Source organism: Elephas maximus, chromosome 18 (genome assembly GCF_024166365.1).
Source record: "Elephas maximus indicus isolate mEleMax1 chromosome 18, mEleMax1 primary haplotype, whole genome shotgun sequence".
Taxonomy (NCBI): domain Eukaryota; kingdom Metazoa; phylum Chordata; class Mammalia; order Proboscidea; family Elephantidae; genus Elephas; species Elephas maximus.
This window is the reverse complement of record NC_064836.1, coordinates 63,083,395-63,107,492: the sequence shown is the minus strand read 5'-3', so window position 1 is coordinate 63,107,492 and position 24,098 is coordinate 63,083,395. Positions and strand designations below refer to the sequence as shown.

At 39.6% G+C, this 24,098-nt stretch overlaps 1 protein-coding gene across 2 annotated transcripts in view; it reads right to left on the bottom strand.

The window, feature by feature from the left end:
- Positions 1-19,635, bottom strand: part of ARL13B (ADP ribosylation factor like GTPase 13B) — a 90,615-nt gene extending 70,980 nt beyond the window's left edge. Inside the window, exons 1-2 of one of the 2 annotated variants that reach the window (XM_049857820.1) lie at positions 19,276-19,635; positions 4,118-4,188 (exon numbers count right to left, since the gene is read on the bottom strand). In XM_049857820.1, the coding sequence (XP_049713777.1) occupies positions 4,118-4,188; positions 19,276-19,334 (130 nt within the window). In that variant the 5' untranslated portion in view covers positions 19,335-19,635. The remainder of the gene's footprint in view (positions 1-4,117; positions 4,189-19,275) is intronic. The other variant, XM_049857821.1, reaches the window with a different exon arrangement.
- Positions 19,636-24,098: the final 4,463 nt, after the last annotated feature.

Here is a 24,098-nt window from a genome sequence, read left to right as displayed (position 1 = left end):
TGACCTCTTGGTTAGCAGCCATAGTGCTTAACTACTGTACCATCAGAATAAGGATATTTCCCAGTCTCCTTTGTTAACTACAGTGACCGTGTGACTGAATTCTGGCCAATGAGATAAGAGGGGAACTACTGTTTCCAACTTTTGGGTCATGCCCCAAAAGACAAAGAGTAATTCTTCTTCTCACTCATTATTCTTTTGAATGGATGGACAGGAAAGGAGTATGCCCTCCCTTCCTTTCTCTCCTCCCTCCTGTGGGCTGGAATGCAAATATGAGATCTGAAGTAGAATTTGAAATCTGGAAGTAGGAGTATTCTCTGTAGTAGAACTAAAACATATATTATTCAATTGCCAGTCATGCAACAAACGATAACACTGATATTACAAGCTAGAAAACCAGCTACTCTTGTTTGTGTCATAGCAAACCATTTGGTGAAACTGTAGCCTGTGATACTATGGAAGGCAGAACACGGGTCAATTAAGCATACGATTCTAGAGAAAATAGCTGTTAAATTCAGAATGTTGGCTATTTTAGCTGCCCTTTTCAAAGTCCTATAAGAGATGCATAAATTCAGGCTAAAGCTAGACAGTTTGCAAGAAGAAACGGAAAGAAATATAGCTCTAGAAGGGAGGAACTCTCTCCCTGTGGCCTATAAACTGTACTTTGGTATGTGTCAGAGTTGAAAATGCCAATTGTTTCTACATCACAAAACTGAAGCAGAGATAAGAGGTGATTCTAAAGATGGAGCATTACTAGGTACCATTGGCCTTTCTCAACTTCTCCCAGCTCTCTGCCAGACAACAGGAGCCAGACTACTGTTTTAGATGGCTCCAAGGTGGCCGCCATTAAATTAAGACAAACAGTGACTGGCAGAGCGCACACACACACACAAAAAAAACACTAAACCTACTGCAGTCTAGTCGATTCCAACTCATAGCAACCCTATAGGACAGAGTAGACCTGCATAGCACAGAGGGTAGTAAAACTAACTCAAAGTTTTTCATCCCATAAACTACAGCTTCTTGGCTGTAGTTACCTTATGCTACTGACTAGGAGCCTACTAAGATTTTTTAATGATCCACACGGCTAAAAAAGTAATTAAGCCTGGTCTGAAAAATCCTGTGAATGTTGGACACTAACACAATCCCTGGATTCCCAAAGCTATGCAGCACAAAGTAGCCTATAAAAACCATGTAACCTCAAATACAAACTCTAACAGGGAAGGCAGCTATTTGAACATAGGGCATTCTGGGCTGTCATGATGGCCAGGGCATCCACTATATGCTCAATATTCAACAATGTGAGGGTCCAATCCACACAAAGAATTTTCTCACCCAAATAACAATAGTTTCCAGGTAAGAAATGCTACTGGATGGTCAGAGAATCCTGGATATTTTAGCTGGGGACATGGTTGCTTAGGATAAAGGCTGCAACTCCCAGACTCCATGGAAGCTAGGGGTGTCCACAAGAATAGACTCTTAATAGGTGTGTTGGTGCATGTCTGATAACAGCTCTCTGTGAGGGTAGGACAGAAGCCCTGACATGTAGTGTCTGCCAGTTTCCAAGGTATGAATACCATGGCTACTTGAACACAGAGTTGGGAAGAAATGATGGTTGCTGATATGAGTTGGTAGGAGCCAGTAGAAGCTAGCTTCAAAGATACCACTGGTCCTACCCAATGACATGTGGACTGAAGTAATGGCAGCAGCTTTCAGTTCATGTTCTTTTAGACTTCATGCTCTTCCTTCCAGCTGGAACGTACATGTAGTGGTGTGCTAGCTACATTAGACCAAGTAAGTGAAGAGGATTCTAGGGATGGCCAAACACATAGGAGAAGGAGTTTCATTCCCTAACACCAGGCTATACAGCCCTATATTACTTCTGCCTAGACAGTTATGAGAGAGAAATAAAATTCTATCTTGTTTTAGTCATTGCTATTTTAGGTCTCTGTTAGAGCAGCTGAACCCATATCCAACTAATACGATCATTTTGACAAGAAGAGAAGCTGATTGAAAGAAGTGAAGTTCATGGTAGGGAAGGTATCCTTAGATTAACGAGCTATCATATTATAGGTGAAAGACATTGGGAGTCTGGATTTAGGCAATGGCAATAAATTAGACAATAAATGGCAATAAGGCAGGCATTAGGGAAAAAAAGATAGGGAGGTGAATAAAGAACTAGAAGTAATTGGAAGAGTAGAAGCCATGGGAAGAATGTTTTCATGGTCCAAAGAACTGGGACACCAAAATAAGTAAAATTCCTATTAGGGAATTCACAGTCTGGAGTGGTAGAGAGTGAAAAATGCAATTAAACACTGATACAAAAAGGAGGGAGTAGCAATTCTGCTGATGGTGGTAGCAATGGTTTGGGACAGTGAGGGATCAGAAAAGACTTCACAGGGGAGACTATAAAATGAGTTCTTAAAAAATAAAGCAGATATCCTCCCTAGTAAGACAAGTGAAGACAGCATAACAAAAAGCCAAAGGCATGAAAATGCCTAATTTGGGGAACTTTTTTTCAAGTACTTCTATAAAACTGGAATCTTTAAAAAAAAAAATTAAGGAACGAAGTCATTCATTGAAGTAGGCTGAAGAGTAAATAGGAAGTGAAGCACAGAAACAAAGCTAGAGAGGAGCTCAAAGTTGAAAGAAGGTTTGACTTGTTGTTCACGATGTGACACCTGGAACATCTCTGAGACTCAGAGCCGGGCACGCGGAGGGGAGACAGAAGGGAAGTGGCCTAACTGAGCAAAGACGTTCAAAGTACACGCAGCAAATCACAGGGTTTGACTAGCAGATTCTTAGGTGTCTGCTTCCTAGAACGCAAAACTCTGAACGAGTGGAAAAGGGAAGTTTGGACCAGAGGTCTGTACACTATGGTCGACAGGCCAAATCTGGCACCTTAGGAATGTGTTTTACATTTTTAAATAATTGAGAAAAAAAGTCAACAGAAGAATCAAAATTCCTAACAAATGGAAATTACATGAAATTCAAATTTCAGTGTCCATAAATAGTGTCACTGGAACACAGTCATGCTCATTTGTTTACATACTGCCTACAGCTACTTTTGCACTACGACATCAGAGTTGCGTCACTGGGGCAGAAACCATATGATCTGTGAGGACTTCTTTACAGAACAAGTTTGCTGATTCCTAATTTAGATGATTCAGCAAGGATATAATTTAGGAGACAATGTAAGAATGTAAAAAGGCTTTAGAAGAATCCACAGACAACACTATGTAATTTACATCTAACGTTACATGGTAGAATTTAGGAGTAACAAAATACTTTTCCATCACACTGAGTTCTTTTTATTTCATACATTTCCATACATAAAAACCCCTATTTGATATGCATGATATCTTGTTGTAATCATCAGTTTTCAGAAACATATGGTAGGTTTTCTCTCAATTCATACCCTTAAGATGCCTGCTGCTATTACATCCTCTGAGTGCTAACAAACTCACTAGCACGGTCACTATTACATAATAGTACAAAGTATTAAGTTAAGAAGACTAAATAAATATAGCCAATTAGATGTAATGCATATGATACAAAACCCTTTAATAGCACAGACACTTATTTTTAACATACTACTTAATGTTGAAAAAGAGCATCAGACGCTAAGACAGCCGTGTTGGCTGACCTTGCTTCTACCTCCCCTGTATCTAGGTATGGCCATGTGATTGAATTCTGGCTAACAGCACATAAGGAGAAGCCGGGAGTCCTGAAAGACAGGGACATGCAGTTCTTTCTTTAGTTTTCCCCTTCCTGTGGGCTACAGGGTCGCCATGAGTCGGAATCAACTCGACGGCACTGGGTTTGGTTTTCTGGGCTAGAGCGCAGATGTGATCCCTATTAGCTGACCCGCGCCTCAGAGAGCCTCTGTGTCTGAAACACACTCAGTTCTGCAACATGCCAATAGGCCACGACTGTCAAGCCAGAGCCTAGGTGTCATATTAGTCACAAGCACACTAACATATGTCAGGTAATGGAGTACAGGGCCAAGCACACTATCTGTACCCAAAGATAATATAATAAAGCAATTTAAAAATAGATACGTAAATAATTGAGAATAATGTAATAGAATTTAGAAAGCACAGAAATATTCTGAACTTACCTCCTTGGATTCCCTTTGCTGTTGCAGTTTTACCAGCATTATCAAGTCCCACCATCACAAGGGTCACCTTTCTTAAAATAATAAAAATGTAAAAATCACTTTTTGGGTTAATGTAGTACTAGGGAAAAATAAAAGCCATTTCATTCATTCAAGCAACATTTAAGAAGCACCTACGTATGAGATACACAGCAATCTGCTGGATGCTAGGGGTACAATGATGAATACAATACAGATTCATAACGCAAAATTCATGAAAAATACCTTTAAACTGCTATCCTTTTGTTCAACAAGCAAATGAAGGAAAATGGTAAAAAAGACAATCCAAAGAATAAAGAAGAAATAAAGTAAAGAAGAGAGAAAAAGATATTCTACCCCAAGTTAACTATCATGGCAGAAGATTTTATTTTTTCGGTAACCAAATTCCTAACAGACTATCTGAAATCTGTTTATCGAGTGATTACATGAAATAATTCTTGCCAGGTCCTAGGAACTACTGGTGTGCTCAACTCAATGTTTTTAGTTATGCAGCACCTTACCAGATATAAATCTTCAATGTAGTATCATGACCATTAACATAAGCGCTAACATATTTTGAAAGAGAATTCCAATAATTATAAAGTTTAATATGTTTCTGATGATATAGCTAAACTCCACAGATACGGTCTGGTTCAATTTTACAACTGAAGAAACATAAGCCCGGGGAAGCCATTCGTCCAACGACACAGAGAGAGAGTATGAACCAGAACTTATGTCACCCGACTCCTAGGGACATCTTGAACCTAGGACAGGTATAAAGGAGAAAACTTATATACTGGTCCTATTAACTTGACAGAGCCTGGTGGTACAATGGTTTAGAACCTGGCTGCTAACCAAAAGGTCAGCAGTTCAAATCCACCAGCCGCTCCTTGGAAACCCTATGGGGCAGTTCTATTCTGTCCTACAGGATCGCTGTAAGTCGGAATTGACTCCACAGTAACAGGTTTGGTTTTTTATTTTATTGGCTTGGCACTTCAGTCCATCATTAAATCAGCTGGTAAAAGTTCATTTCTGTTCTAGGCTGAATCTTTGTAAAATACAGGAGAGGTGAGCAGTTCATAACCAACATGATCTGGGAGCTAGAATTTCCTTGGGAATATAGAAAGTCAGTGTAATTAGATGTTATTTTCTGAAACAGTTGTTCAGTTAAGACCACAGCGTAAGGTAGGTTTTCTGCCAAAGGCAGTCATTCCTCATTGGTGATCAGCCCAAGAATGGTTAAAAAAAAAAAACCTGGATGGCAGGATGAGTGTTCTAGACCTGGCTCTCTTGCATCTGGCCTTTTTTATGTTTTGATTCCAGAGGTATTCAGAGAGGCCGTCCATACAAGAAAGAGAAAGGCCAGAGGTGAGAGTGTAAGGCAGTCCAGTTATGGGTCACAAGTTGAGGAAGAACAAACTCAGTCTTGCAAAAGACAAATTCTTCATTTATTAAACAAAATAATTACTGATCATCTTCTGTATGCCAGACACTGTTCTAGGAACTTGAGCTATACATTTGAAAAAAGAAAAAAGGAAGAAGAAACAAAAATCAAAAACAGACACACAAAGAAACTCTGCCCTTACATTCTTAGATCCTAGAGGTGGGAGACAGGTAATAATGATAATGACTTATAAGTAAATTATAAGTCATATAAAGCCAAAAAGCCAAATCCACTACCATCAAGTTGATTCCAACTCACAGTGACCCTACAGGACAGAGTAGAAGTGCCCCATAGGGTTTCCAAGGAACTCCAGCTGGATTCGAACCGCCAACCTTTTGGTTAGCAGCCATAGCTCTTAACCACAATGCCACCAGGGTTTCCGTAAGTCATGTAGTATGTGATTAAGTAGGTGATTATGTTCTACGGAAAAAAAAAAAAAAATAGTGTACAGCAGAGGAAAGGGGACCAAGAGTGGAAATGTGAGCAAGTTGCAGCTTTATACAGACTGGTCAGCAAAGGCCTCATTGAAAAGGTGAAATGTGAGCAAAGTCTTCAAGGGGAGAGTTAATCATGGAAGTATCTGAGGCAAGAGAGAACGGCTGGTGCAAAGTCACTAAGGCAGGAGCATACAGGAATGTCCACGTGCCGGTAAGGAGGCCAGTGTGGTGAAGCTGAGTAAGAAAGGGGCAGAGCAGAAGAACCAGAGGTTAGAGACACGTTAGGGGACACGTCATGGTAAGGACTTCGGCTTTCATGTGAGTGAAATGAATTTACTCTCCACATAAATTTCCTTTGTTACCGAGGAACCTTCGTCTTGTCTAAATGTTTTAACCATCCCTTACCCTCTAGGGTGATGAACTGAAATATAGCTCCATTTGCATCAGTTCCAGAAAAGAGCAAGCAGCAACAAGCAGCATCCCGAGCCCATCCCCAGTGTGCCAGCGTCAGGCTCAGTGGGGACGTCCAAGGGATCCACAGGCAAATTATGAATTTAAGAAGATGAGGTAGTATGTGAGGTCTAGATACTTCTATCCACGTGGAAATTTTACCTTCGTCATCAACTTTGAAAAATATAAATTTACTTATTAAGTCAGCTGTGAGATATTTAGAGTATAACTTCATTATTCTGTCTGAAGTATTAATAATTACTAAATTTCAAAGAAAATTTAAGTATAAACTATTTTCCTAAACAAGATATAGTAAATGACTACCCAGAAAACATGGATAATGTATCATTTAAAATAAATATTATAGGTAATTCAAGTTACTAGACTTAAAATGAATATGACTAAAATAATCTTAATAGTAAAGCTAATTAAATTACTCTTTAATGACTTACAATGCATTTCAAGATTAATAGTGTTTCAAATATCACCATGAACCAGAACCATTACTTTTGGGAACAAATTTCTGTTTTCTGCTTCTTTGGATCATTTATTCAAGAACTACTTATCAGACACCTCTTATACAGTGGCTCATAGCGACCCTGTAGGACTCAACGGCACTGGGTTATACAGTCAGACAAACATCCATAATTCCTAAACTTCATAAACCTTAGAAACTAGCAAAAAAAAATAGGCATTAGAGACGTAATTACAGTAAAGTGCGATGACTGTTGTGAGGGCAAGCACAGACAGCCACAGGAAGACACAGCGGGCGGACAGAACCTACTCTAGACATCATGGAAGGCTGTACCACAAATATAAAATATACATCAGGTGGGTCAGCCGGTACTAGAATCAACATGGAACCTTTTCATATTCTTTCTGACCCCAAGCAAAGAAAAAAAAAATCCCAAATATGCTATTTTTAAGTGAAATGGCACCTCCTTCTTTATTACACAGGAGTCATGTTAAGTTTTGCTTTTTATTTTTCTCCATTCTCGTCAAGATCTCAATTAAACAACAATAAAAACACTCCCAAATAATTACTACTACCCATTTTGAAACACTGCCCTTAAAGCTACTTAAGGATGTTAGCTTTTACCTTAAAAGTGTTCCTTTTTTTTTTTTTTTTTTTTGCAGGATATTAGGTTCAAACAAAGAAAAGTCCTTCAAAGGCGAAAATCACTTTGGAAAATTATAACCATGCTGAGACTGGCAAAACATAAGTTTCTCTAGATTTCTATTTTTACTTTGACTACCCTTGCCAATACTTAATTTTTAAGATTATTATGCCATGTACTTGAAAAAATGGCTTTAATTAAATATTTGAAGTAATTAAAGCTTTAATGAATAAACAGGACATTAGCAATATGAATAAAAATCACAGCATGATTCACTGCAATGCTTGATAACAAAGAATTAAATTTATACTTTCAGAATAGAATGGGTTTAAAAGGTCAACATCTATCCCCTCTCAAATCATATACAACTGTGAAAACAATAACAACGTACAGTCTATTTAATACATGTTAAAATGTAGATGTCGTTACAGCTTTTAAAAATACAGTAAATTATTACTGATTAGGAACTGTTGGTTGAGATACTGTATGGCAATAGAAAGATGGAAGATTATCTAAGTCTTTTAGTCTTATAACTTACCAAATGCAATTAGCCTTTCAAATTGAAAAAATTAATAAAATAGTGTGATGGTTAAGATTGTGTGACAACTTGACTGAGCCATGATTCTCAGTCTTTTGGCAGTTGCATAATGTGATCACTTTCCCGTTTAAATCTGGTATGTGATCACCCCCATGATGGAATCTGCTGAGTGTACCAGCAGGGGTGGGGCCTGTGGCGCCTCACCACCCCCTCAGCCTTCATCTGTCCACCTTCTGCCACCTACTTCCTTCCTGCTTGCCCTGTAAAGGTCATTGGCTTGTTCTGGATCCAGCAGCTGTCTCTTCTCTGACCTCTGCTTCTTGGAACTTGAACTAGCAGCTTACCTGTCCATCTTGGCATTTGTCAATCTTCACAGCCTGCGAGCAAGAGTCCTGCTCCCCGACCTGCCTGTCTTGGGTTCGCCAGCCTGTGCAGCTGACTCAGGAGAAACCTTGCGGTCTTGCCTGCCAACCTTGGGGATTCCTTGACCATCACAACCTGCTCTCCAACCACTCATCTTGGGTTCACCAGCTTCTGCAGCTCCATGAATTGGGAAAGGACTCTATCCTGACCTAAGGACTTGGGACATTCCAGCCCCTACAATCGCATGAACAGTTTCCTTAATATAAATCTCTCTATATGTATTTACACTATGCATAAAGAAAAAAAAAAATTTTTTTTTTTCTTTAGAGAACCCAGCCTAAGATAAACAGTGTTTTATCCATTGTCATTGAGTTGATCCTGACTCATAAGACTCTATAGGACAGAGCAGAACTGCCCCACAGGATTTCCAAGGCTGTGTATAATCTTTACAGAAGCAGACTGCCACATCTTTGTCCTGTAATAGTGTCTTATATTTACAAAAGCTGACACTAACAATAAAAACAATCATTTAGTTATTCAGTCAGATGGTCATTCAATGAAAGTACCTTAACCCAAACCAGAACCCAGTGCCGTCGAGGCCTTGTTAATATAAAAATGCCTAAGACATAGCTTCTACCCTGAAGTGCTCATCCTCCAATGAGAGCAACTGAAACATAAATATTAATACATTATGATGCTACGATAGTTTTGAAAATTCCACCTATATGCATACGATGCTAAAGAAATATAGAGCAAGGGATCTGAACGCAGCCCAGAGATAGGGGAAAAGGTCAGGGAAGTATCTTACACAAGGTGATACATGAGCTAAGTTCTTTCTTTTTTTTTTTAAATTTTTATTGCACTTTAAGTTTACAAAACAAGTCAGTCTCTCATACAAAAATTTATATACATCTTGCTATATACTCCTAGTTTCTCTCCCCCTAACGACACAGCACACTCCTCTCTACCCTGTATTTTGGTGTCCATTCAGCCAGCTTCTGTCCCCCTGTGCCTTCTTCTCTCCCCTCTAGCCAGGAGCTGCCCACATAGTCTCATGTGTCTACTTGATCCAAGAAGCTCACTCCTCACCAGTATCATTTTTTATCTTATAGTCCAGTCCAACCTCTGTCTTAGGCTGGCTTTGGGAGTGGTTCCTGTCTTGGACTAACAGAAGGTCTGGGGACCATGACCTCTGGGGTCCTTCTAGTCTCAACTCAGACCATTAAGTCTGGTCTTTTTTTTTGAGAATTTGAGGTCTGCATCCCACTGCTCTCCTTCTCCTTCAGGGATTCTCTGTTGTGTTCCCTGTCAGGGCGGTCATTGGTTGTAGCTGGACACCATCTAGTTCTGGTCTCAGGCTGATGTAGTCTCTGATTTATGTGGTCCTTTCTGTCTCCTGGGCTTGTAATTACCTTGTGTCTTTGGTGTTCTTTGTTCTCCTTTCTGAGCTAAGTTCTTAGAGTGAAGAATTTTGCCAAGCAAAGGGAAGACTGAATGAGAAGATGAAAGGATTCCACAGAGAACACTGCACAAAAAGACACCACACCACTTACAGTCGGTAAGTGAAAACTGGGAGGTATTGTGAGCTGATAAACCCAGGGATTAAGAGTACACATCAGATGAGCAGCCTTAAACAAGAGAATACACTTGTCAGACTCATGCACAATCATAATTTAATAAACCGAGTCGAAGGGAAACTTGGCATACTTCTACTTAAGATACCAGTATTATCAAATAGTTAATAATGTGACCTTCCCAGAAGTTAAGAGTGATCACTTCATTCTTAATACATATGGTTATCCCTAGTCTCTGATTACATACCAAACCAGAAGGGCTGTGTGGAAAGAAAGATCTGTGGCATCATAAGATTTATGGTATGTTTGTGCTAATAATAAGTTAAATAATAGGGATTGTGAGACCTTTTATAGCCATAAACTTGGTACTAGAGAGACCTCATTTCAAGTCGCAGGTTTGCCATTTCCAAGCTATATGACCTGTGAGATATTACTGAACTTCTTAGAATTTCAACGGTAAAATAAAGATAATGACAATACACATCCAATAGAGTTGCGATGAAAATTAAATAAGACAATACAAGTAACATGCACAGTGCCTGTGGCATATGATAAGTACTCAACCAATAGCTAAACTTATTACAGTATAAAGTTCAATAAAGAGTGTAAGAGGTAACACCAGAGAGGTGGGCTAGGGCTGGACTGTGGAGGAACCTTCAAGAGCAAGAGTGCCATCTCACTCACTGTTGAACTCTGAAGCAGAAGGAGAGGTTTAGGAGGGTTTATGGGTCATATAAGTGGTAGTTTAAACCATGAGAACAGATGAAAGAGCCCAGAGAGAGTACAGGAGGGAGAAGAGCCAGGGACGGGGGCACAGAATCCCAAGAAGTTTTGAAGAAACCCTTAAATTTGTGGTCAAAGAGAAAAAAGGAGACAAAAGAAATGGCAATGCTGGGAACAGTTTCCAAAAGGATAAAGAGATGAACAACATCAAATACTGTAGAATAATATCAAATACTGAAAAGTTTTATAAATAAAAGTATGCTTTGGTAATTACCTCAAATCAAGTAACTCAGAGCTAAAGGCTCTCATTGTTTCCCAAACTCTACAGTAACTAACACTTTGAATTTATATAGCACGGCCTGATAGTTCAAAGTGATTTTACCCTGCCATTTATTTTCTACTGTCCATGCAAGTAAAGCAAGCATAAGTTACCAAAGATTACGATGCTAATAAGTCGGTCAACAGTTAGTTTCCACAGAAAGCTTAAATAAAATGGTTTGTAATAATAATTATTAAAATTTTAAGGAAGTACTTTAGCCCTTTTGTATATCATAAAATTTACACACATTTATAAACACACACCAAATCAGGTAGCCCTTTCTGGCTGCTTTACTTCAAGATATTGTGGAATTTTTTCCCCCAGATTTAGGTCCACTTCAGGTATAACCTGCTTTCTTCACTGAATAGAAGGTAGAACAACTACCTAGTAGCTGGTAGATTGTTTTTGTTGTCAAATGCCACAGAGTCGGCTCCGGCTCATAGTGAATCTGCGTATAACTGAATGAAACGGTACTCAGTTCTGTGCCATTCTCATAATCAGTGCTGTGCTTGAGCCCATTATTGCAATCGCTGTAACATTCCGTCTTCTTGAGGAAAAAAAATCCGTTGCCAGGGAGTCAATTCCAACTCATAGTGACCCTAGAGGAGAGAGTAGAACCTCCCCATAGAGTTTCCAAGTAACGCCTGGTGGATTCAAATCGCTGACCTTTTGGTTCTTAACCACTACGCCACCAGGGTTTCCATCTTGAGGGTCTTCCTCATTTTTGCTGACCCTCTATTTCACCAAGCATGATATCCTCCTCCAGAGGTTGGTCTCTCCTGATTACATATCCAAAGTAAGTGAGACAACGTCTTGCCATCCTTACTTCTAAGGAGCATTCTGGCTGTACTTACTTCAAGACAGATTTATTTGTTCTTCTGGCACTCCATGATATATTCAATATTCTTCACCAACACCATAATCCAAATTCGTCAATTCTTCTTCCATCTTCCTTTTCCACTGTCCAGCTTTCACATGCATATAACGCAACTGAAAATACGATGGCTGGGGTCAGGTGCAACTTACTCATCAAAGTGACATCTTTGGTTTTTAAGATTCTGAAGAAGTACTTTGCAGCAGGTTTGCCCAATGCAATACGTTGTTTGGTTTTCTGACTGCTTCTTCCACAGGCATTGATTGCAGATCCAGGTAAAATGAAATTCTTGACAACTTCAATATTTTCTCCATTTATCTTGATGTTGCTTACCGGTCCAGTTGTAAGGATTTAGTTTTCTTTATGTTGAAATGCAATCTATACTGAAGCTTATAGTCTTTGATCTTCATTAGTCTTTGACCTTCAAGTCGTCTTCTCTTTTGGCAAGCAAGGTTGTGTCATCTGCATATTGCAGGTTGTTAATGGGTCTTCCTTCAATCTTGATGCCATGCTCTTCTCCATACCACCCAGCTTTTCTGATTATTTGCTCATCATACAGACTGAATAAGTGTGGTGAAAGGATACAACTCTGATGCACACCTTTCCCAATTTTAAACCAGGCAGTATCCTCTTGTTCTGTTCAAACAAGTGCCTCTTGACCAAGTACAGGTTCTGCATGAGCACAATTAAGTGTTTCAAAATTCCCATTCTTCACAATGTTATCCACAATTTGTTATCATTCACACAGTGAAATTCCTTTGCATAGCCAATAAACACAGATAAATATCTTTCTGGTATTTCCTACTTTCAGCCAAGATCTATCTGATATCAGCAATGATATTCCTCATTACATGTCTTCTTCTGAATCTAGCTTGAATTTCTGGTAGTTCCCTGTGGATGTATAGCTGTAACTGTTTTGATTTCTCTCCAGCAAAGTTTTGCTTACATGTGACATTAATGGCATTGTTTGATAAGTGTCACATCCTATTGGATCACTTTTCTTTGGAAAAGCAGGAATATGGATCTCTTCCAATCATTTGGCCAGGTAGCTGTCTTCCAAATTTATTGGCATAGATGAATGAGTACTTCCAGTGTAGATTAATTAAGATCATGAATTTTAAGCTGTTGATAAAAATCTAACTTTATTCTAGCCAGAATCAGGTCCAAACTCTGCAGCCTCCTCTCCTGCCACTTTTCAAGCAGGCCCACAACACTCTGGATTCCCCTGGGCCTTCCTGATCAGCCTTGCTAATTACCAGCAACTAGACTTTATCTCATGCAAACTTTCAGTCTCCTCTACTAGAGCTTCTTATCTTAAATCTACCCTATAGCCTCGGTATCAAATGTACTAGGCACACAGTAGGCATCTTTCCTGAATGAAACACCATAAATACATTTTCTGATTTTACATTTACTAAGTAAAATGAAAATGTAACTTTAAGTTCTTGGTTTTTATACTAAGTGAAGTAAGTCAATCACTAAAGGGCGAATACTGTATGAGGCCACTATTATGAAAAGATTTACACACAGAAAGAGGCAATCTTTGATGTTATGAAGGAGGGAGGGGTTGGGAAGGAAAAACACTAACTAGACAGTAGATGCGTGGTAACTTTGGGGAAAGATAAGACAGCACACCATACTGGGGAAGTCAGCATAACTTAACCAAGGCAAAGGCCTTGAAGCTTCACAGGCACATCCAAACTCCCTGAGGAACTGAATTAATGGTCTGAGGGCTGGGGACCATGGTCTTGGGTGACATCCAGCTCAACTGGCACAAAGTAGTTTATAAGGAAAATGTTCTGCATCTGATTGTGGTGAGTAGCGTCTGAGGTCTTAGAAGCCTGTGAGCAGCCATCTAAAATCAATCTAGTCCTATCCCAGCTGGAACAAAGGAGAATGAAGAAAACCAAAGTCACAAGGGAAAGATTAGTCCAAAGGACTAATGCACCACAACTACCGCAACCTCCACCAGACAGCCCAGAACAACTACCACAGACTGCTCTGACGGGGATCATAATAGTCCCAGCCAGGGCGGGAGAAAAATGTAGAACAAAATTCAGATTCACAAAATAGACCAGACTTGCTGGTTTGACAGAGACTGGAGAAACCCCGAGTGTATGGCCCCCAGAAACCCTTTTAACTTAGTACTGAAGTCACTTCTGAGGTTCACCCTTCAGCCAAAGATTAGACAGGTCTAAGGGCAAACAAACAGAGCCCTGGTGGCATAGTGGTTAAAGGGTTGGCTGCTAACCACAATGTCAGCAATTCGAATCCAGCAGCTGCTCCTTGGAAACCCTATGGGACAGTTCTACTCTGTCCTACAGGGTCGCTGTGAGTCAGATCAACTCCACAGCAACTAGTTTGGATTTTGGTTCAAGCAGCTGTCTGAACAACAGATCACAACAACAAAGGCCTGTCTTATATAATTTTAGCTATCTGCATCACAAAGACTCCTGTACTCCAGGGACTAGCATTTGCTGTTGTTCAAATCAACACAGTGCATACTGGGCCCCAAAAGTGAGTATGTGAGGATATCTTATCGCAGGGCCCTTTTTAATGCAAAAAATATACAAAATAATGTATCAGAAAAAGCAATGTGGTATTGGAGAGTACTAAACTTGGACTCAGAAAACATTAAAATTCTGAATCTTTCTGAGTGACATTATTGCAGTCATTTAAACAACTGCAGGTTTAAACTCACTTGGCAGATACTTCAAATAAAATGAAATAGATCAAATACATAAAAGCTATTTCTAACTTCAAAAATATTATACAAATCTAAGATAACATATCACTAAAAATATTTAAAACTATATGGATCGAGTTCTAAATTTTAAAAGTAACCTACACACGTTTTATGATACATGTGTGAAAGACCGGCACAACTTACCCAAAAAATCATGAGAATGAAAAAATTTACCAAAAAATCAATTATGGTGATTTCAGTGACAAGTGCACTACTTTCTGATATTCTGAGTCAGGTTGTACAGCCCAGCATAATGTTACATCAAAATCACTACCCACACTTATGAAGTACTCATAAATAAAGGGAGCATCAAACTTGGTGATCTTACCATAGCTTTTAAAGTCTGGATCAATTGAAATTCTGAGTGCCAGTTTTTTCAGTCCAGAAGTATAAAGGATAGAATCAGAGTATCTCTAGGCCCCTTTCTACCCTAAATTTCCATGATTCTTACTATGTTTAAGCAAGATGTTGTAGAGGATGAAAAGAAATACAAGACATTCCAGTTCTGTACATGGCACATCAGATGATCCTTTCTAACCTGTATGTACCATTGAATTAGGAAGTCAGAAACTCAGCAGTTTCTATAAATGGTCTAAAAATTCCAGTTATATTTACCGAGAACAGCCCCCACTAAAGAAGTTCATACAGAGATGACATACCACGTCACAGTAAGCTTTGCTTTATACTACACTGATGTACAGAAAACATCGATCCATACTGCTTAGTGTGACATCGGAGTCTTCTTTTAGGATTGGCCACGATAAACAATAATTGACCAATAAGTTTTAAGTAAAGCTCTGGTGGGCTGAAATGTGCCTCTGAAAAAAACAGATGGACAAGAAACTAGTTCAAGGTAGTGGTTATCTCTGGGGAGGGATGGTGGAAAATGAATAGGATGGTTGGAGTTTCAAAGATTTGTTGCCTATTTCTTAAAAAAAAAAAAAAAAAAAAGACTGAAATCAAAGAAATAGCAACTAAAAGGAGACAGCATTTTCACCTTAACCTGGCAAAGACAAAAATATTATGACTCTCCATTTTTTGGAAGGAAAAGCTACCCTCCTACACTGCTGATAAGAAATCAGTTAAAAAAAAAAAAAAAAAAGGAATACACTTTCTGAAGAGCGATTTGGCAATATTATCAAATATCTTAAACTTTTTCATACCATTTGACCAAGAATTCCATTTCCAAAGATATTTATATATGGAATCTCACCAAAGCACAGGGAATGATTAATGATTAAATACATTAATTTTCTTAGTTTTAATCATTGTGCTATGGCTAATTGTACTACGGGCTCAAAATAAAACATTAAAAAAAGCAAACACCCACTACACCACACTACGTCTTTAGGAGCAATCACTTATCTGTAGAGTCCTGGCATTTAGTCTGTTCAAGACTAATATACTTAGCTTGAAAATCTAGGTTCAGGTTCTGACTGAAAACCAAAACCCACTGCCATCAAGTTGATTTCAATTCATAGTGACCCTAGAGGACAGAGCAGAACTGTCATAGAGGGTTTCCAAAGAGAGCCGGCGGATTCAAACTGCTGACCTTATGGTTAGCAGCCGAACGCTTAACCACGGTGCCACCAGGGCTCCCAGGTTCTGGCTAGTGGTTAACAATCACAAGTGCAATTCTAACTCTGGCTGCGTTCTTGAATTGTCTGGCATCCTGGTTCTGATATCTGACCTAAACTGGTGCCTTAACACTTCATCTCTGCTTCCTGCCTTATCTTTTTCACCCATTCTGAACATTAAATCCAATCTCTGATTCCACTCTCTAAAAATAATATGCTCATTGGGACAGCATCTAAGTGAGGACAGGTGGGTAATTCCAAAGGGTACAAAATATGTTAGATAAATTAGCAAAGTGATCTCAGAACATATTGTATTAATAATCATTAATTACCTTCTCTCTCGCACACACTCCTCACAATTGCAAATATCTTCGTAAAATACAAACGTGAAAAGGAATCTCAATGAGGAACCTTGTTATTGTTGTTAGCTGCTGTCCAGTCAATATGGACTCATGGCGGCTCCAAGTGTACAGAGTAGAGCTGCACTTCATAGTGTTTTCAAGGCTGTGAACTTTCAAAAGCAGATCGCCAGCCCTTACTTCTGAGGCATTTCTGGGTGGGTCTGAACCAACCTTTCTGTTAGTAGTTCAGTGCTTGACCATCTGCACCACCCAGGTACTCCTCAATGAAGAACAACATAGCCTAAACCTTTAAAAATTCTTCAGAAAGCATAAAGATAATACTCAAAAAGAAAACTTCTTTTGAAAAAAAAAAAACAGAATACCACATCATAAAAGCACACGTTTTTATCCATGTTTACAATCCAGTTGCTCACCTCTAATTTATTCCAGTAAAATAAGTGGAACTCTCTGCTAATGTTGTTTACGTAAGGATTATTATTGCTAAGTGGTGATCAAACTATAAATGAAATTTAGTAAATATTTAATTCAGCCACCATTACAGACCACTTATAGAACGAGGTTACTTAAAAATACAGGTATAATCTAACTTGTTTTCAAGTCTTTTGACAGTTAGCTCTAATCAACAATGAGAGATGTTTACGTAGAAATTACCTAGATCGACAAATTCCAATAGAAATAGAATGTGAACCAAACACCAAAGTTTAAATTTTCTAGTAGCTGCGTTAAAAAAATAAAAACAGGTGATACTAATTCTAATAATATATTTTATTTAATGCGATATATGCAAAAGTTACTTTAACCTGTAATCAAACTTAAAAAAAAAAAAATGACTGATGAGATATTTTACTTTTTTTTTTTTTTTTGCATACTAAGTCTTCAAAATCCAGTATGTATTACACACTTACAACATCTCAATTCAGACTAGCCACATTTCAAATGCTCAAAAGCCCTGTGTGGCTAGTTGCTACCTTACTGGACAGTAGATGTTATTTATTAAAGAAAGTACACTTGAAGTTATACAGCTGGATTTCAATTTTGCTGTATTAATAAAATCTAATTATCCATTCTACTTGGAAATCTATTCGCCTTTCTCTGAAATGTCTTTTCTTTAAGCAAATCGTCTCAGAGATTATACTATAGCTGCTAAGAGAAGTAGACACTAAGCATAATGAATTAAACTGAAAACTCCTTCTTGGGACTGCAAACTTTTTTGAGTGTTTTGCCTTCTTAAGAGGTCATATGCAATAATGCCCTCTTATAAAATCAAATACATTTTTAAAAAAGCAGATGCAAAGAAAAACATGAGGGGCCATCTATTATGTCTGCCACTCAAGTCTCAGTAGAGACTCTGGAATCAAAGAGTGATTAAAACAAATCAGTGTACACACACAAACACATCTTTGACTCTTAAAGCAGATCATAACACTTATGTTTACATAGTGAATGCTTTCCTATGTTATCCAACGCAGTGGGGTAAAGAGTGAACACTCAAATCTAGTTAGAGTTAACAGATCGCGAATTTCAAAAGTTTCATTTAAAGCAAGTTTATTTTCCAACAGTATATATGTATTTTCACTATAAGTGGAGCATTTCCCTATAGGGTCACTGAGTCAGAACAAACTGGATGGCGATGGGTTTGTTTTTTTTTTCCTGATTTATTCATGAAAGGATGGTTCATCCTTACAGCACTGCTATTGAAATGTTAATGATATGAAAAAAAAAAAAAAAACCTTTGCAGTGTTTTACCCTTGGCCTAATTCTGGAGTAGAACTATATAAAGTCAACATTATTTACAAAGAGTAACAAACTCAAGGTCTCATAACAGGTTGGGCCACTGGATTTTAAAGGCATCCTTTTCACTGACGTCTTTCTAATACACAGTGCCTAGCACATGGCATACACACAACAAATGTTTGTTGAATGAATGAGTATCAAGTAGCAGGCAAGAAATATTAATACATCTAGCTTTATCAAAATGAAATATTAAGAAGTGGACCCTTTCAATTAAGAGAGTCCACATGAAAATAGAAGCTGCACTACAGCCTAGTAATAAACACTTTGCTGTTATTCTCATTTAATACAACACCCCTAAAGCAAAGATAATTACCCCCATTTAACATACGAGGAAGGTGCGGCCCAAATGGTTAAGTCATATGATTAAGTAGTGGAGCCAATTTCAAGCCCAAGTCCTCCAACAAAACCGCGTGTGTGGGTGTATGTGTGTTGAAAAGGAATGTGTGGATATTGCTTCAGAGGGAAAACACAACGAATAGTTTCCAACTACACACGTTCACAAATATATACACACACACAACTTTAAAAATGCGAAGCCATTTAAATACTGTTTATTTATAATCCTATTTAGTAAAGTTAAATAATAAGCACTGTTGATCAGAACTTATCCCAAAGGCAACCAGGCAGTAAGGCTGCACTCACCTTCAAACATCTCTCTCTCCCTCCCGGGACAAAAACCGAGCCAAGCCGGGAGCGAAAGCATCCCCCGCGGGCCGGGAGGGACTCGTCTTGGGGCTGAGAGGAGAGGCGGCGCCCCACCCCGCCCTCTAGGGCAGCCGTCCCCAAACCCCGGGAGGGCGCCGGGCGAGCCGGCTCCAGCCTACCTGACGGGTTCCCGCCACCGCTTGAGCCAGCTGCAGCAATTGGCCATCAGACTGAACATCCCAGGCCGCTGCTCCCGCCGCCTCCCATCCGAGCCCGGAGAGGGGATGGGCCCCTGACTGATCCGGGCCAAGTCCGGGACGGGGGCAGCCGCTCCGCGGGGACCCTGAAGCAGATAGGCCCGGAAGAGAAGCTGCGAAGGAGGTGAAGGCTGCTGTTCCGAGCACCAAGCCCTGCTAACGGCGCCGGTCTGCGAACAGACGACAGCGACCCTCGTCCCCAGGCACCGCGGGGCCAAAAGCGCAGATACCCAGGAGCAGGGATAGCGGACTCCGGCCAAAGCAAACCCCCGCGTCGACGTGCTGACGTTTCCCCGCCGCGCGGAAGATCCTCCCCAAGCCCCGCCCAGGAGTCTCTCCAATTATCATTCGAGGGCCCCCAGGGGGGGCTTCTGAGTGGCTGAAGGAGCCCAGCGCCCCGCCCATGCCAGGGAGGTGGAAAGAAAAATGGGGCGTGGTCTAAGTGAAGGAGGCGGAGCTCGGGGAAGGCGGTTCTCGTAACCTGGCAACAGGAGCGTCCAGAGATTAAACTGAGGGATCAGACTCCTCCCAGGTGCCGGGATCTATCTGTACAAAAACAGAGGATGCTGCTGGTCTTACTCCAAAATCCCCAACCGAGATCCAGGAAGCTCAGATCTTGTGTCGTCTTTTGTTTTCTTTTATGAAGCCGGGATAGTAATCTTCTGGGATTCTGTCAGTCTTTGGTCGCGCGAATACAGAGCATTGCCCCAATAAAACAAACAAAAATGTCCTTGCTGTCGTGTGGATTCCGACTTATAGCAACCGTACAGGACAGAGTAGAACTGCCCCATAGGGTTTCCAAGGAGCGGCTGGTGGATTCGAACCGCCCACCTTTTGGTTAGCAGTGGTAACTCTTAACCACTGGGCCAATTATCATAAGTACTAGGAATAAAAAAATCATTTCCAAAATTATCTCAATCGTTCAGATGACAGTGACGTTTTAATCTGTATAATGTTTATCACTGTCACATAAAATGTGAAATGGAATTGTATATGTACTGTAGAGGTTTATGTTTACAAAAAGAAATATATGTTCACTGTAGAAAAGGTGAAAAACACTGAAAAAGGGACAAGATGAAGAAAGTAAGATCTCAAACTCACCACCCAAAGCTAACCAGTGTTAACATTTTGCTGTGACTTTCACAGAATATTTAGATACATAGATTGTTAGATATTTGGTTTCCCCAAGATGAAAATGGTGTTCTATAGGCTGTTTCATGACATATTTTATTCTATTTAAAAAGATATATAATATCTGCATTTTCATTCTTTGGAGAAGAAATGACAGGTATGCTCCTATAGGAGAAAAAAAAAATCGTTCCATAATGTGTAGGGACCTGTGTGTCCAGCCAGTTTCTACTTAAATATATAGTTTCAAATTCTAGTAAAAGTAGGGAGGGTACTGGCAAGCCTAAAGTACCCAGGGAATACAACCATCTGAGCCTAAATAGACCTAAGTTTAAAATTACTCTCTGTCATTTACTAATTTATGTAACCGTGAACTGAACTCTTACATGGCTTATACAGATTACTGTCTCTGAGTCCAAGTTCCCAATCCAAGTACCCCATCTGTAAAATGGAAATGAGAATACCTAATTTGCAAGGTTGTTAGATGATTAAATGAGAGAAATAAAGCTCTAGAGTAGTTTCTGACAAATCATATATAGATTTTGAAATTGGTGTCACCAGTCCAGTGAATATTTATGGCAGGTATTGTTCTACCTCTTTCTTCAGACTGCCAGAAATCTTACTTGTCTATCTCAGTACCCTGCCTTGATAACCTTTTTTTTTTTTTCTCAATTGCTCAAGGCTATATGACCTCTGAAAACCCTGGTGGCATAGTGGTTAAGAGCTAGGGCTGCTAACCAAAAGGTCAGCAGTTCAAATCCACCAGAACTCTGAACTCTGTCCTATAGGGTCACTATGAGTCAGAATCGACTCAGTGGCAAAGGGTTTTTTGGTATATGACCTCTAGCCTTGAGCAACTGGGAGAAAAATGTGTGTCAGCTTGGCCAGCCATGATTGCCAGTGTTGTGTGGTTGTCCACCATTTTGTGATTTTATGAAATTACCCTGTGTGTTGTAAATCCTAACCTCTGTGATGTTAATGAGGCAGGATTAGAGGCAGTTATGTTAATGAGGCAGGACTCCGTCTGCAGGGTTAGGTCGTGTCTTGAGTCAATCTCTTAAAGCCTCACTTCCTAAAATGAACAAGACAGAACTATAGTCCTATTCTATTATTCCTAGCTGTGGTATCCAGGCGGCTCAGGCCTGCTTTGAACACTCTAATTTTGTTCAAAGTAAATGCTTTGGGCCCCACCAGACTCTCAGACCATCGAGGGGGCACCCGAAGCTATATGACCTCTAAACCAGAGCCCTGGTGATGCAGTGGTTAAGAGCTTGACTGTTAACTAAAAGGTCAGCAGTTTGAATTCACCAGCTTATGGGGTAGCTCTACTCTGTGTTATAGGGTTGCTATGGATCAGAATCAAATCAGTGGCAAACAACAATATGACCTCTACTGGTTTTCCTGAGTGAACTTACCCCTCCCTATCAGTGCCAGATGCTATCTCCGCCCAGATCTTCCCATCCATACACTAAAATACCTTTATATCCTACAGTGCTAATGAAGAGAGTTAGGTGATATTTTCACAACTTTTCTTCCCTTCCTGTCATCCCTGTCTCTATTTTCCAATACGTCAAGAAACCTACCTTCTCTTTTCCAAGCTTAACCACTTTCCTTGTATTTTGACAACGACCCTTTTTCAACATCTCTTAAATTCTGTTCCTTCAGTTATTTCTTCTTGACCCAATATTTTAAATGTATCCCTCCCCACCTTATCTTAGCTCTTTGCCTACAAGCTCCAGGGTGGAGATGGCAGTAGGAGAGTAAGACAGGGCAGGGCCACAATTTACTATAATTCCAATTTTGTAGTGTTCTGTTGACTACTTTCAAAACCAAAAGTTTTAAATTGGTGGTGCCCAAACTCTAAATCTGTATTTTTACTGCTCACTCTTTGACCATTTTACTCTGATTATGCTTCTGTCCCATCAAACTATTTCAGACTTTTCTATATATATATATATTTATGTCCTCTGTCCTCTTAATCTAAGAACTGGCCCACAATTCTCCATGCTGTCGCATTCATTGACGTGGTAATCATGGAAGCCTGTGTTGACAGGAGCCCTGGTAGTGCAGTGGTTAAAGCAATTGACTGATAACTAAAAGATCAGTGGTTTGAAACCACCAGCTTCATGGGAGAAGATGTGGCAGTCTGCTTCTGTAAAGATTTACAGCCTTGTAAACCCTATGGGGGCAGTGACAGTGGGTTTTGGCGGTGGTGTTATTGTTTCTTTTAGTGTGTATTGACTTTGACATACTATAAAATCAAAACAGCAAGGAATGCTGAGTCAACACATAGAAGACCACTGCTTGAAATATCATACAGACTTGCAGTTGCCTTTCCATGAGCAAGGAATAAACTCTTGTGATACGAAACAACTGTGATTTGGGAGCTGTTTTTACCACAGGGTAATCTAGCCTATTTGGAGGAATGAAAATAATCTTGCTGCCATCTTTCTACTAAGACTCTCATCATATCTCCCACGGATTGTTGAAATGGCATTTTTATTGCATTGCAATAAAAGATCCCAAGCAACCACAAGACTACTAGGATGAGGACACAACCAGTAGCATCAACCCCTCTATGGGTGCAGGGATCACACATCTAGTGTGATCAAGTAGTACACATGGGACACTTACAAAATGCTGGCAAATGAAAGTCATTGAATTACAGAAAATAGACAGCAAACAACAGGACAGCTCCATGGTGAGCTAGTCCCCGCTAGACTCAAAAGACTGTGCCAGCAGGATAGAGACTACTATACAAATGCACCATGACATGCCGTAGGAGAGGGACACCAAAGACCCTCCCTCAGCCAGTTTTGTACTCCAGGGGCTACGAGATTCACTGCGCAGAGCACAATCATAGATTTTTTGGGCCTGATACCAGAAGAGGGTATGGTTAGGTATCTGGGTGCAAGCCCAGAATAGTATCTCTTTAGCCCTGTTGCTTCTTTGGACAAAATGTCAGGCTTCAGGGTTGTCCCAAACCCTAAGGATTCTAGCAGGGGGAGGTAGGGGAAGAACTATAACCATTGGCCTGTCTGAAAGACTGCCTCCTTCCGTTAATGCTACTTGAGTTCCAGTCTTTCCCTGCTCTGATTCATTTTACACTTAACAAGGTAGCATTTCAAAGTACAACCATGAAAATAGCACCCCTTTCTGAAACAAATAAACATACAAAGAACAAGCAAGACTATTTCTCAATGCCTGAGGTTTAAATACTTTAGCATGATATTATTTGTTTGTTTTCACTCAGCAAACACTAAAAGATTATCATAGAAAAGTTAAATACATAGATAGGCAAAAAGAATATAGATCCATAATCCCACCATTGTAAATGATCATGGTAGATATTTTGGCATAAATATTCTCAGGCAAATATTCTCAGGCTTCCATTGTTAAATTGTTATAGCCAACAGAAATATAGTTGTGAACAAAACATAAAAGACAATCCTGCCTTCATGGATTTTATATCTTAAGGGTGGCAAGGTTGTGGGAGGAGGCAGATATTAAACATAATAAGTAAATTTGACAACACAGTATATTAATAGAAGAAGATAAGGAGAAATGTAAAACTAGGTATCTTAGTTATCTAGTGCTACTATAACAGAAATACTGCA